Here is a 15,845-nt window from a genome sequence, read left to right on the forward strand (position 1 = left end):
CTGCATGTATGTTCATGGTTGTGCATTTTCCTTAGGGATTACTATTCTCTACAGAGAGACAGTGTCTTAAACAGCATTCATCAATTATGTTTACAGTACTAAGTCCTTAACACTACGGATGACCAGTTCTTCCAGCAGACAGTGAAAGCGCTTTACAATGAAATGTGCTTCAAGTGAATAATGTATTAGATATTTATCAACTGGCTGTATCTGCAAATAAAACAAAAGTAATGGAAATGGAAAGGAAAAATGTAAGAAGCACAATATTAGTCCTAAACAATAAGATAACTGAAAAGGTAAATTCGTTTAAATATATCGGAATCGATACGAAAATAACCTAGATATGGTATGAAATATAACGCTAGAAATCGTTGTTTAAGGAGCTACCTTGGCAGAATTATAGAGAAAGACATAACACTAACATGGCACAAAGGGTGGCTAAGTCTGCTCTTGTGTTTGTTTGTGAGAAATGGATTCTAAGAAAAGGAGAGAACAAAGAATTGGATGAGCTGGGGTCACTTCGCGGACATTATAAAACAGAGCGCTAAGTAAAGACATAAGACAGCAATGAGACATGAAAACGACACTGGTAGAGGATACTGGGCACTACCCAAAGACGCTATGCCCACATTGAACGGATACCACCTGAGCATCTGCTACGGCAAGCATTATATATTAAGGAAATTGGAAGACAGGATATACAGGGTGATTATAATTAAAATTAAACTTTCAAGACGCTTAGAAATAAGACCGCTTGTCAGAATGACAACAAATTGCAACGTAATATTATCGGAGAAGGGGAAAAAACGTATGGTAGAAGGAAAAAAGTGTGAAAATTGATCAATAGATGGCGCTATATGTGTCAGAATAGTAAATGAAAACACCTGTCATGCGCATGAACCATTGAAATTGGTAAAACACGCCTGGTACACGGCTTTTGCTGCCTCTATCGCTGTATCCCTCCCTCTCTCTACCTCCACACCCCCCATCTCCTTCATCAGGGCTATTTCCAGCACCTCCCCCCTCCCAGATGTTGAACTTCACTGTGACATCTACACCTCCTTCCAACTATAACATGGCCTTGTTCCCCCCCTCCCCAGGACTCCTTTTTCCTCCCCCCTCCTTTCCCCAGAGCGGATTTTCCTCCTTCCCTCCCTGAGCCCTGTACCCCTTCCTCAGCTGTTTTCCTTTCCCATCCCATCCCTTCCCTCCCCGGCCCTTCTTCGGCGCGCGCCCCACCTCATCCTCTTTCTCTCCCCTCTTCCTCGCCTCCTTTTCCCTTCTCCCTAGTCCCCTCCCCTGGAAGATCCTCCCAGGATTTTATTCATCATTAGTGTGCTGTGTTAGTGTTGCTTGTGTTTTGGTGCCGTTATACAGTGTCATCTAGTGATGTGGTTTTAATTGTGTGCTCGACCTGTTTATTGTGCATGATTGTTCCATGCTACGCCATCCGTCATGTGACTATTTCAATCGCCCTGCAACTTTTTATGCTCCGGCCCGACTTTGCCTGGTACATTTTAACCCAGGGTGTATTTTTTGTGTAAAATACTTTTTTAGATTTTTACCTCCGTTTTACAGTCACCACTTTGCATGCTTTCTTTTCTTACATTTCCTACTTTTTTGTTTCTATATTATGTCATGTTTTCTTCTGTATGTTGTTTTAAATGTCTTCATGTCTGCTTATGTCTCTCAGCTGAAGAGATATATAAGGTGAAAATGTGGGTCTCACAGGAGGCATGCACAAGATAGTCCCTGCAGTCGCACTATCCTCTGTGTCCTCTGTGGTTCAGATGGACAGAGTGTCTGCCATGTAAGCAGGTAATACCGGGTTCGAGTTCCGGTCAGGGCACACATTTTCACCTGTCCCCATTGATATATATCAACCTCTGTCAGCAGCTGAAGGTATTAATATATAATTCTAATTTCGTCCTAGACTGCTGCAGGTCATCATATCCATATAAGTATATTCGTCATGACTGTCTCAATGCAGGACGTGCTCTGCTTGTAAAGCTGAATTATGAAAATAATGACTGTGCACACTTCACTCTGCAGAAGTTCCGGACACTGAAGGGTTTGAAAAAAGGCGTTGGTCTGATGACTGCCGTGGATCTGGAGAAAGTGATTCGGAAATTCGAAAAGATGGGTTCTTTTGGTGTGCAGCCTGGTGGAGGGAGGAGACGAATTGATTCGATGTCAGTGGAAGCAATGGCTACACTAATGCAGGAGACGAGTGGTGGTGTGCAAACGTGTAGTGCATGGAGAATTACCCAAAGATTGGACATACCCATGAGCATGGTGCGTAAAATCCTACGAAACATCTTTCTTTGCTGTCCATTCAAAATAAGCCATGTGCACAAGTTTATTTCTGTTGACCTGCCAGCAAAAGAGACCTTTGCTTTACAATTTCGCATGGAAGTGGACAATAATTGGCTGTGGAAGAGTTTATGGACAGACAAAGCCCACTTGCATCTGACAGGATATGTTAGTACACGGAATTGTCGAATATGGGCAACGGAAATTCCACAAGCAAATCAACCTGTACCACTTCATCCTGAAAAGATCACTGTGTGGTGCGGGTTTACGGCATCATTTAACATAGGGCCATATTTTTTTCGAAGTGACAGGTGCCTCCAGTACCGTTACCTGTACCAACACTGGTAAGCGCTATGAGTGTCTTTTGTGCAAACATGTCATTCCAGCTCACCAACATCGTAGATGTGTGGATGGGATCATTTTTATGCAAGATGGCGCACCTCCGCACATTGCAAATCCAGTTAAGCAGCTGCTGAAGCGCCATTTCGGAAATGCTAGAATTATCAGCCACCATTTCTCTGCAGCCTGGCTGTCCCGATCTCTTGATTAATCCGTGTGACTTCTGGCTGTGGGGCTATATGAAAGATGCTGTGTTCAGTGTTCCGATTGCAAACTTAGCTGCATTGAAGGCACACCTTGAGCAACACATTCGGAACTTGACCCTGGAAACACTTCGATCAGTTTTGGAACATGCTCTTTCTCGATTTCAGATTGTTGCAGTAAACGGTGGACAGCATGTTGAACACGTTTTCGCCAGTCACACGGAAATTAATAATCCGATTTGATTTTGATTGATGCTTTTTATGCGGCTTTTGGCCTCAGGGCAACTAAAAACCGATGTGATTGATACTTTTTATGCGGGTTTTGGCATCAGGGCGATTAAAAACCGATGTGAGTGATACTTTTCATGTGGTTTTTGGCCTCAGGACAATTAAAAACCGGTTTTTCCCATCCGATGTGATATGAGCTTTCCGTGGTGGATGGGCTTACATAACTGATAATATCTCACCTATACACCCATGCTTACTGAGTAGTACAATTTTCTTAACTTCAAACGTACACCTTACGCGTTGTTGTATGATTCATTTGTCATTTTTAGTCGACCACTATTAAATTGTGGTGCTTACAGCGCCATCTATTGTTACATTTTGTAACTATTTATTTTTTTTCTGCCATACGTTTTCCGCCTCCTCAGATAATATTCCGTTGCAATTTGACGTCATTCTGACCAGTGGTGTTATTTCTACAACTGTTTGATAGTTTGACTTTAATTACGAAGGTTGAATGAAAAGTAATGCCTCCACCTTCGTTAATTGAGTTTGGATGCGAATATTTTAATAAATCAAACGCAGAAATAATTCTTACAATGAGATCTTTAATTACCAATATTCACTTTTCCACATAATCACCAGCCAACTGGATACATTTGTGCCAACGATGAACAAGTTTTCGGAAGCCATCACGGAAGAAATCAACACTCTGTTTAAGCAACCACAGTCTCACAGTTCTCTCAACGTCTCTGGGTCGTAATAGTGTACCCACGTTTCGTCTCCTGTCACAGTTTAATGGAAAAAGGCGTCACCTTCATTCTCGTAACGCGAGAGGAGTTCCTGGAAAATTTCAAGACTGTGCACTTTCATTTCAGGAGTCAACATCCGGGCTACCCATCGTGCACAGATTTTCTGATAGCCAAGCAAAGCAATAATGTGACCCACACGTTTTTGTGAAATGCCGATTTCTCTCTGATACGACGATCCCCCTCAATCAATCTGTCAACATTTTGCTTGTGAAACTCGGTGGTTGCTGTCACAGGACGTTCAACTCTTTGTGAGGTCAGATATTCCCACTTCAACATCTTTAAAGTTACTCGCCCAACGATGCACAGTACTCGCATCAACAAAATCACCATAAACTGCTTTCATTCTCTGATGAATCTCCTTTAGGGTGACACCTTCTGATGTCAAGAATTCAATGACTCCAAGTTGCTTAAATCGCATTGACCGACCGTCTGTTCCAGGTTCCATACTTAACAACACAACTGTTCAGTGCTAAGGCTTTTCGCCAACTGGAGCTGTAGGGAAGAGACTACGGAACAAGCCAGTACCTGCTGCATACCAATGCTGCCAACTGTTGAAGAGTTACAAAGGTTGAGGCATTACTTCTCAGTCAACCCTCGTATAATCACACTGTATATGAAGCCCAATGAATGAAGGCTTTCACGGCCGGGTGACATGGCTGTTGATATACTTTCCGGGATGTGAGGTCGTGGTCCAAGAACTTTTCTGCTCCTTACGTTTCGTCCAGAACTGCGCTGGACTTCCTCAGAGGCAGTCGGCAAGACTCAGCGGAGCAGCGCCTCTGAGGAAGTCCAGCGCAGTTCTGGACGAAACGTAAGGAGCAGAAAAGTTCTTGGACCACGACCTCACATCCCGGAAAGTATATCAACAGCCAAGCCCAATGAAGTTTTTCTTTTTCTTTATTGAATTACCATCCCCCCCCTCCCCCCCTCGGGCTGGCAGCAGCTTAATATACCGCTATGCAGCCTAGCAAATGAAGTTTTGTTTTTCCTTTATTGTAATTTTGTTCCTCATATGAGGCGGGCCGGCAGTGGCCTACATACGCCGCTCTTCGGCCAAATGGTACAACATTAGATACAACAGAAGACAATGTAAAAAATATGTAGGGAAAAACATGATGACAAAACGTGATAACACTGTTTAAAACACACTGGCTTACCGAACCACTGTGGCGACAATCATTGGCGAAGGAGGACACCAACACACCAATGAAGGGGGAGTGGGGGGGCTGCCACTGAGTGGAGGGGAAAGGCAGGGGGGAAGGGGTGGTGGGAAGATGCAAGTGGGAGAGAGAAGGGAGTGGGGATTTCAAAACTGGCATACACTCACTCCTTGAACAGGAAGCAGGAGGAGAAAAAAGAGGAGGAGGAGTATATTTACTGATTTTGTGCTGTGCCACTTGTCTTCCTCCTATGGCAATTTGTATTTGGCGCCATTGTGTTTCTACCAAAGTTCCTCTGTATTCCACAGACGGTTGGTTACACCTAGGTGCGCGAGTGACGGTGCGGTGGCGCTAGCGGCGTCAAAGGTGACAACAAGTAGAAGTGCAGGGTAGGCCTGGCGCTCCTTTCTTGACTGCAGGTGTTTACAGTCTCAGAGACGAGGCAGAGTTATGCTGCCGACAGCGAGTGTATCCGTTGGCGTTAGGCTCTGCGAAAGTGTTGAAATGCGTCCGTAGTGGTTTAGTTCTAAGTTGCTGTTCATCGTTTTGATTATTAGTTGGATTCAGTCAAGATACTGGAGAGAGTAGCAAAGATCTGTGGTTAGGCTCGGCTGATCGTTCCCGTTGTCTTTCTTCAACGTTGCCAGTCGGGTTTGGTTAAGTGGTGAATAGGGTCGTTGTAACGTTTACTTCTACTTTAATAAGACAATGCCGATAGACCACGCCGACCATAAGAAGCTGTGTGGTATTGCAATGGAGGCTGAATACGAGAATGTTGGTCCCTTAGCTTCTTGACGGTGTTTTCTATGGTATTAAAGTGCGGTACCGACTGCGAATTGTTAGCGTTATTCTTGAACTGTGTGCGATGTGTTGATTTCTTTGCCCTGTTTTGTGGTGCGGCCGTTGTGAGTTATTGCAAGAACTGGCTCTGACAATAGCTGTGCTTTATTATCTTCTTATTGGTAAGGAGAACTACGAAAGCATGTCCACCGTAGTAAAGTGATGGAAACGACGGTTACAGGGTACCCGCCACCATTCTAGAGATGGTTTGTTTGATTCTCCTTGTGTTGTCGTGTGTGAGGAAGCCGTTGTGAAATGTTGTAAGGATTGCTTCCGGTGGCAACGTTGGCGACAAAAATTTCATTAATCGCAAGGGTTGGCGATTCTGGATCATCCGTATTTAGTTGGCTCTGAGCACTATGGAACTCAACTGCTGTCGTCATTAGTCCCCTAGAACTTAGAACTACTTAAACCTAACTAACCTAAGGACATCACACACATCCATGCCCGAGGCAGGATTCGAACCTGCGACCGTAGCAGTCGCACGGTTCCGGACTGCGCGCCTAGAACCGCGAGACCACCGCGGCCGGCCGTATTTAGTTGTTGCTACTGATGTAACCCAAAAGGGGGAGGTACTGGTGGTCTGTCACGTTGTCACTTGGCTCGTACATTGTGTTTATAAAAAACTAAAACTTGGACTGTGGAAAGTTGAGACGGCCGTGTGATGTCTTGTGTGGTCACAACGTCCTGGCAGTGCAGGGTGCTGTATTGTTCCTTTGAATTGGCTCTAAGGTTTTTGTTATAAAGTGTATACACGTATGTTGCCCTTTGGTGTGGTTGTATTGCGAAGCTTTTTTTTTTAAGTACTGCGCGTCGCTTCTGTAAAATATAAAATGCAGTGATACCTGAAAAATAGCTCCTCCACCATCCACCAGAGAGATCGCCAGACTCCAGTACTCTGGTTCATCAAGGATCTGCAGATGCCGGCGGGAGTGGCCGAGCGGTTCTAGGCGTTTCAGTCTGGAGCCGAGCGACCGCTACGGTCGCAGTTTCGAATCCTGCCTCGGGCACGGATGTGTGTGATGTCCTTAGGTTAGTTAAGTTTAAGTAGTTCTACGTCCCAGGGGACTGATAACCTCACATATTAAGTCCCATAATGCTCAGAGCCATTTTTATCTGCAGATTATTACTTTTTTGTTGACTGTATTTTGATGTAATATTTGTCTGTCACAATTAATCCATTCATTTTAGCTATTTCAACATTCTCTTTCATTTCATCTAGCAGTTCCTTAAATTTCTTTGCGTTGAAGTGAGGAGTAATTCTGTACTGAAGCCCCTTGTATAGTAAGCATCACTGTTAACTACAATTGTAGAAAGATTAACTACCCTGTCATTAGAATCAAGGTCTTTTTTCATCAGCTCATTACTTCTGTGCCCGCCGGAGTGGCCGTGCGGTTCTAGGCGCTACAGTCTTGAACCGAGCGACCGCTACGGTCGCAGGTTCGAATCCTGCCTCGGGCATGGATGTGTGTGATGTCTAGGCGACTGATGACCTCAGAAGTTAAGTCGCATAGTGCTCAGAGCCATTTGAACGAAGCGATTACTTCTGCTTTCAGGGACTTTATTTGGTTCTTTTCGATTTCTCTTCCTATTCTATTGCGAATTTCTACTGATATAGTTTATTCCGCCATTTTAATCGTGGCGCTAAAGCAAGAAAATTAGTTTGTAATTTCTGAGACCATTATTGTGACATGTCACTTGTGGCAAGCCTACTGTATTTTGATGCAGTTTTTTATTTTTCATATTTTAGTGTACCTATTTCCATTCTGTCTCTTCTTTTCAGTAGTTCTGGTGTTGGTTGCTTATCATTTGAAACTAGTCAACCTCATTATTAACAACTGCAATTAAAACATTTCAATAAAACATTAATGCTGTATTTCTGTCTCTGTGCATCCTCTCTTTCCTAATGTTTATCCCGTCGCCTGGAGTCTCTTGTTTTCATAATTTGGCAAATTTGGTTTATTTTAATTTGTAGCCAGGTACCCTTACTCTCGATACAGTCGTCATTTAACCCAAGGGGGAAGTGAGTTTTATGCACCAATATGTAGTGAATCGGAAAAACTTTGTTCTGTGTATTTTAACTGTTTGTGTATTCTATTTTTGAGGTGGAGAGGGGGTACCACCCCAGCACTGGCGTAAACGAGAGTGAAAAACTGGCAAGAAACCAGACTCCGGCTAGCTGATGCACCGAACCTTCCGTGATTTATGTGCTGCACGTATTCGATGCAGGTCTGGGTCACTTCCCAGTCTTCAGGCCAGCACACTGCGCTTCAAATTTTACGGCGCCGCGCGAAGTTTGCGCAATTGATGCTGACTCAAAGGTTATTAATCAGCTTAATGAAGTTAATGAAGGACTCTCAAAATAAAGGTGAGGGGAAACAATGCAAACAGTTATTCACCTGAGATCAAAGATCAAATGTGTCCTTATCGCTTTCAGGAAAGTGTATTTAGTAAATGAAACTTTTCGTAAATAGTGACATAGTGTGCGTTCGTGAGTGTAGCTCCATAGTCATGACGACGTGAACCAAACTATCAGCTATACTGCAGACGACAGACAGTTACATAAAGAAAACACAATAAACACACTGATGATGGTGAAATTTCTCTGAAACATGGGTGAATAAGAAGAAAATGTGCTTCCTCGAGGCAGAGTCCTTTCCCAAAATATGGACACAGCGGCAGTGAAGGATTCAGTTAAAACAAAGTTTGTGTGATCCGGCAATCAGATGATCGAGATTCGAGGGAAACTTACCCAACAGGATCGGGTGACACCCGGGAAAGTCATGGCAAGGGGTAACAATCGAACAGCAAGAGAGGCTGGCGGGATTTGGAAGTGGGTGTGGTTGGGGGTTTCGGATTAGCGGGTAGCAGGAATCGGGCTCAGTTACAGGTAAAAGAGCAACATCAATAGGACGTCACAGTTTGAGATCAAGATTACTGCTCGGTAAAAGAGCAACATCAACAGTACGTCACAGTTTGAGATCAAGATTACCGCTCGGACCATTTGAAGAAGACTAGCTCTGCAGTTTTAAAACTGCGTGCAGAACAAACTCGTCAACGCGGCTATGCCCCCAAACAGTTCAACACATGCTTTCTTAAAGTGAATCATTACGAAAATTCTAAAACTAAAACAACTATCTCTTTGAGAAATACGTAGAGGCAACCTGCATTAACAATAAAAATGCATTATTACGAAATCATGGTAGTCGATATGTGATCAGGAATTTTAAATTCATATTACCTTCGATGTACTGAGACGAGTTTACAGTACAGGGATGATAAGATGAGTCAGAAAAATCGGCACACTCCTCGATTTCCGTGATTTTGTAAAACCAAATTAAGAATTGTGTGATTGAATAGAGAATTGAAAAGGATTAGAATGTATATAACATTGGCACCCACCTACATTTGTGAAACCGCTGCACAGTATGATGATGGCTAGGTTGACATTGTTGTCCCAGAAGTATATTTCCACAGTCAAGGGACAAAGGGCCATTCCCAGTACTGTTACTACGGCTGTGAAAATCGTCCACGCCAGCAAAGGACCCTTGGATTCCTGAAACAGCAATTGAGCTTATAGCGTTCGCTTCGAGGTTTCCATAAATTTTTAAAGATGCTGAAAGCATTAATTTTTAAATAGTCATGCCTTACAAATCATTTCTACTAACTATAGATTTACCTATAAATTTGTAAAATCGCCGCGTAAACGGTCTTGTAACAACGTTAGGCTCATATTATCTATTAAAAAGCTGGGTGTCTTTGTAGGAACCTGATTAAGGCCGTTCTAGAGATATACCAGACAAACACAGCCCAAAAGTGCTTTTTTCTGGTGGTTCGGATTAAATTTTTCAAATTAAATCTCTGACAACGTCCCATCGAATACCAAAGGATTAAATGAATTCGTAACATCCACTTCGCTTGTCAGTCAATGCAAATACATATGATAATTATGATAATAAAATGTTCAAACATGTGTGAATTCCAGAGGGACAAAACTGCCGAGGTCATCGGCCCCTACAGTTAGACACTATTTAAACTAACTTAAACTAACAACAAGACACACACACGCACATCCCCGAGGGAGGACTCGAACACAATCCATGACATAGCGCCTCACCCTGCGCGGTCACTCCGCGCAGCAATTATGATAACAAATGCCTTAAATGCCGATCGATACTGCCAAAGAAATATTGCTCCTTATAACAATCAAAAATCAAGATTTTCATAGGATTTGGCGGCACAGACAATGGGTTCGACAATGTAAAATGCTTTAAGATCTTCGAAATTTTGAGAAAAACGGGAACAAGGTATAGGGAAAGGTGGGTAGTATGCAGTATGTACAAGAACCAAGAGGAGTCTGGAGTAGAATATGAAAGGAAGATCAAAAACTAAGCAATCTGATTAAGAAGCTTGTAAGACGGGAATGCAGTTTCTCGTTCTTACTGTTAAAGTTATGCATCGAAGAAGCAGTGGTGGAAAGTAAGATTCTGCAGTGGGACTATAATTCAGAGTGAATGAACATCAGTTATAAGACTATCTCATGACCTTACCACCCCCAGGGAAAGCGGAGGAGAATTACAAGAACTGCTTAATGAAATGAACAGTATGAAGAGCACAGAATATGGACTGAGAGTAAACCGACAAAAAGACAAAAGTAATGAGGAATAGGAGAATTGACGTTAACTATAATCTTAATACCGAACTTAGTGACCACGAATTCTGCTATCCTGGAAGGAAAGTGACACATGACGGACTGAGCAAGGACGACATGAAAACAGACTAGTACAATCACATAGGGCATTCCTAGTCAAAAGAAATCTACTAGTATTAAACAGAGGCATTAATTTGAAGAAGAAATTTGTGAGGACGTACGTTTGGAGCAGATTTTTGCATGGTATTAAATCACTGACTGTGGAAAAACCGAAAAAGAAAGGAGCCGAAAATTTTGAGATGTGATGCCACAGAACAACGTTCAAAATTAGTTGGACTGATAACATCTTGAATGAGGAAGGGAGGTCTGCAGAACCGGCAAAGACCAAATGGAAAATACTGGAAAGAAAGAGGGTCTGGATGATGGGATACGTGTTACATATCAGGAAGTAACTCGCACTGTACTACAGCAGTGGTTCCCAACCTGGAAGGAATTGCCCCCTGAGGGATTAAATTGAATTTTCTGGGAGGGAAGGGTAGGGGGGGAGTGTGAAGTGGGAAGGGGTTAAAACCGAAGCGTTCAATTGTGTTTCGCTCGCAAAACTAAATTTATTTTAAAAAGTAGTACGAAAAACCAGTCCAAGATGCAAATTTTCACCTTTTATTCGCTCGACGACTAGTTATCTGTATGCACTATACGAGGGGCGTTTGAAAAGTCCGTGCGAAGTCCGAGAGGTGGCACCAACCGCGCGTATCGAAGTCATGTCTAGTTGGTAGCATCTTTGAAAAGAACGCACACCAAGTTTCAGCCATATTAGTCTATTTCTTTGTGTTTGGCATTCGTGTGAATCAAGGAAGTCGAGTGATTGTCAAAAAATGGACGAAAAAGAATTTCGTGTGGTGATTAAACATTACTTTAGGAAAGGCAAAACAGCTCAGGAGACTGAAGAGAAGCTTGATATACATTACCGTGACTCTGCACCTTCGATTAGAACAGTTTATAAGTAGTTTCAAAAGTTTCGGAGTGACCATATGGGCTGAACGTTCTGGACGCCTTGTGAAGGTTACACTCCAGAAATCATTGATAAAATCCATGATATGGTGATGGATGACAGAAGAGTTAAGATGCGTGAGATTGCTAGTGCTATGGGCGTCTCGACTGAACGGGTGCATAATATTTTGCAGAAACATTTGGACATTAGAAAGCTATCCGCAAGATGGGCTCCACGATTGCTCACTCTTGACCAGAAACGGAATCGTGTGAAGTGTTGCAAGGATGGTTTGCAGCTGTTCAGGAAGAATCCGCAGGACTTTAAGCGTCGTTTCGTCACTGTGGATGAAACATGGATACATTACTATACTCTTGAGACCAAAGAACAATCTAAACAATCGGTAACCAAGGAAGAATCTGCACCAAAAAAGGCGAAGACCAGACCTTCGGTCGGAAAGGTTATGGCGACTGTCTTTTGAGATTCGCAAGGGATAATAATCACCGACTATCTGGGAAAGGGTAAAACAATTGCAGGTGAATACTATTCATCGTTATTGGACCATTTCAAAACCGAGCTGCAAGAAAACCGCAGGCGATTGGACCGCAAAAAGTCCTTTTCCATCACGACAGTGCACCAGCACACATCTCAGCAGTTGTGGTCGCAAAATTAATGGAAATAGGATTCCAGCTCGTTTCATATCCCCCCTATTCTCCAGATTTGCCTCCCTCGGACTACTATTTGTTTCTCAATTTGACGAAATAGCTGGCGGGACAAAGATTTTGTTCAAATGAGGAGTGACTGCACCAACTAATAGCTATTTTGCAGACTTGGACAATTCCTATTATTCGGAAGGGGTCAACAAATTAGAACAGCGTTGAATGAAGTGTATAAGTCGGAAAGAAGAGTATGTCGAAAAATAAGAAAGGTTACCCCAAATACGTAACTAGGTTTTATTTTTGCACGGACTTTTCAAACGCCCCTCGTAAATGTTAGTTGCAGGCTTGTGACATCTTCGAAAATGCCATAGACACGTGGTCTAGGGGTAGCGTCTTTGAGTCACAATCAAAACGTCTTCAGTGCCGGGTTCGATCCCCGCCACTGCCTAAATTTTGATAAATAATCAGCATTGGCGGCCGAAGACTTCCGGCATAAGACGTCAGCCTCATTCTACCAACGGCCTTGTCAAAGAGGGCGGAGGAGCGGATAGAGGTTCAGGGCACTCACTTGTCCTAGGGGTGGGAAATTGCCCCTAAAGGCGGAAGAATCAGCAATGATCAACGACATGAGGATGCAGAAGGCAATGGAAACCACTGCATTAAAGACACGTAACGTGTGTCCACAGGACATGTGGCCTGTAATTGAAGAAGTGTCATGATGATCTCTCCATTGGCAAAAGATTCCGGAATAGTCCCCCTTTCGAATCTGCCAAGGGGGAGGTTACCATGAGAAAAAGATTGAATAATCAACGAAAGGATAACGTTCTACGAGTCGGGGCGTGGAATGTCAGAAGCTTGAACGTGGTAGGGAAACTAGAAAATCTGAAAAGGGAAATGCAAAGGCTCAATCTAGATATAGTAGGGGTCAGTGAAGTGAAGAGGAAGGAAGACAAGGATTTCTGGTCAGATGAGTATCGGGTAATATCAAGAGCAGCAGCAAATGGTATAACAGGTGTAGGATTCGTTATGAATAGGAAGGTAGGGCAGAGGGTGTGTTACTGAGAACAGTTCAGTGACCGGGTTGTTCTAATCAGAATCGACAGCAGACCAACACCGACAACGATAGTTCAGGTATACATGCCGACGTCGCAAGCTGAAGATGAACAGATAGAGAAAGTGTATGAGGGTATTGAAAGGGTAATGCAGTATGAAAGGGGGACGAAAATCTAATAGTCATGGGCGACTGGAATGCAGTTGTCAGGGAAGGAGTAGAAGAAAAGGTTACAGGAGAATATGGGCTTGGGACAAGGAATGAAAGAGGAGAAAGACTAATTGAGTTCTGTAACAAGTTTCAGCTAGTAATAGCGAATATCCTGTTCAAGAATCACAAGAGGAGGAGGTATACTTGGAAAAGGCCGGGAGATACGGGAAGATTTCAATTAGATTACATCATGGTCAGACAGAGATTCCGAAATCAGATACTGGATTGTAAGGCGTACCCAGGAGCAGATATAGACTCAGATCACAATATAGTAGTGATGAAGAGTAGACTGAAGTTCAAGACATTAGTCAGGAAGAATCAATACGCAAAGAAGTGGGATACGGAAGTACTAAGGAATGACGAGATACGTTTGAAGTTCTCTAACGCTATAGATACAGCAATAAGGAATAGCGCACTAGGCAGTACAGTTGAAGAGGAATGGACATCTCTAAAAAGGGCCATCACAGAAGTTGGGAAGGAAAACATAGGTACGAAGAAGGTAGCTGCGAAGAAACCATGGGTAACAGAAGAAATACTTCAGTTGATTGATGAAAGGAGGAAGTACAAACATGTTCCGGGAAAATCAGGAATACAGAAATACAAGTCGCTGAGGAATGAAATAAATAGGAAGTGCAGGGAAACTAAGACGAAATGGCTGCAGGAAAAATGTGAAGACATCGAAAAAGATATGATTGTCGGAAGGACAGACTCAGCATACAGGAAAGTCAAAACAACCTTTGGTGACATTAAAAGCAACGGTGGTAACATTAAGAGTGCAACAGGAATTCCACTGTTAAATGCAGAGGAGAGAGCAGACAGATGGAAAGAATACATTGAAAGCCTCTATGAGGGTGAAGATTTGTCTGATTTGATAGAAGAAGAAACAGGAGTCGATTTAGAAGAGATAGGGGATCCAGTATTAGAATCGGAATTTAAAAGAGCTTTGGAGGACTTACGGTCAAATAACATTCCATCAGAATTTCTAAAATCATTGGGGGAAGTGGCAACAAAACGACTTTTCACGTTGGTGTGTAGAATATATGAGTCTGGCGATATACCATCTGACTTTCGGAAAAGCATCATCCACACAATTCCGAAGACGGCAAGAGCTGACAAGTGCGAGAATTATCCCACAATCAGCTTAACAGCTCATGCATCGAAGCTGCTTACAAGAATAATATACAGAAGAATGGAAAAGAAAATTGAGAATGCGCTAGGTGACGATCAGTTTGGCTTTAGGAAAAGTAAAGGGACGAGAGAGGCAATTCTGACGTTACGGCTAATAATGGAAACAAGGCTAAAGAAAAATCAAGACACTTTCATAGGATTTGTCGACCTGGAAAAAGCGTTCGACAATATTAAATGGTGCAAGCTGTTCGAGATTCTAAAAAAGTAGGGGTAAGCTATAGGGAGAGACGGGTCATATAAAATATGTACAACGATCAAGAACGAAGTGCTCGTATTAAGAAGGGTTTAAGACAAGGCTGTAGCCTTTCGCCCCTACTCTTCAATCTGTACATCGAGGAAGCAATGATGGAAATAAAAGAAAGGTTCAGGAGTGGAATTAAAATACAAGGTGAAAGGATATCAATGATACGATTCGCTGATGACATTGCTAGCCTGAGTGAAAGGGAAGAAGGATTAAATGATCTGCTGAACGGAATGAACAGTCTAATTAGTACACAGTATGGTTTGAGAGTAAATCGGAGAAAGACGAAGGTAATAAGAAGTAGTAGAAATGAGAACAGCGAGAAACTTAACATTAGGATTGATGGTCACGAAGTCAATGAAGTTAAGGAATTCTGCTACCAAGGAGTAAAATAATCAATGTCGGACGGAGCAAGAAGGAAATCAAAAGCAGACTCGCTATGGCAAAAAAGGCATTTCTGGCCAAGAGAAGTCTACTAATATCAAATACCGGCCTTAATTTGAGGAAGAAATTTCTGAGGATGTACGTCTGGAGTACAGCATTGTATGGTAGTGAAACATGGACTGTGGGAAAACCGGAACACAAGAGAATCGAAGCATTTGAGATGTGGTGCTATAGGAGAATGTTGAAAAGTAGGTGGACTGATAAGGTAAGGAATAAGGAGGTTCTACGCAGAATCGGAGAGGAAAGGAATATGTGGAAAACACTGATAAGGAGAAGGGACGGGATGATAGGACATCTGCTAAGACATGAGGGAATGACTTCCATGGTACTAGAGGGAGCTGTAGAGGGCAAAAACTGTAGAGGAAGACAGAGATTGGAATACGTCAAGCAAATAATTGAGGACGTAGGTTGCAAGTGCTACTCTGAGATGAAGAGGTTAGCACAGGAAAGGAATTTGTGGCGGGCCGCATCAAACCAGTCAGTAGACTGATGACCAAAAAAAAAATGATTATTTGAAAATG

General features: G+C 42.8%; 1 protein-coding gene across 4 annotated transcripts in view; it reads right to left on the minus strand.

The window, feature by feature from the left end:
• The window catches only part of LOC126195417 (uncharacterized), an 85,187-nt gene that overhangs the window by 9,890 nt on the left and 59,452 nt on the right, over positions 1 to 15,845 (minus strand). For 2 of the 4 annotated variants that reach the window (XM_049934023.1, XM_049934030.1), the window contains exon 6: positions 9,299 to 9,448. The exons of 1 other annotated variant lie outside the window; for it this stretch is intronic. In XM_049934023.1, coding sequence (XP_049789980.1) covers positions 9,299 to 9,448 — 150 coding nt within the window. Of the gene's footprint in view, positions 1 to 9,294; positions 9,449 to 15,845 lie in introns of all 4 variants that reach the window. One more of the 4 variants, XM_049934038.1, reaches the window with a different exon arrangement.

This window comes from Schistocerca nitens, chromosome 1 (genome assembly GCF_023898315.1).
Source record: "Schistocerca nitens isolate TAMUIC-IGC-003100 chromosome 1, iqSchNite1.1, whole genome shotgun sequence".
In the NCBI taxonomy this organism is placed as follows: Eukaryota; Metazoa; Arthropoda; class Insecta; order Orthoptera; family Acrididae; genus Schistocerca; species Schistocerca nitens.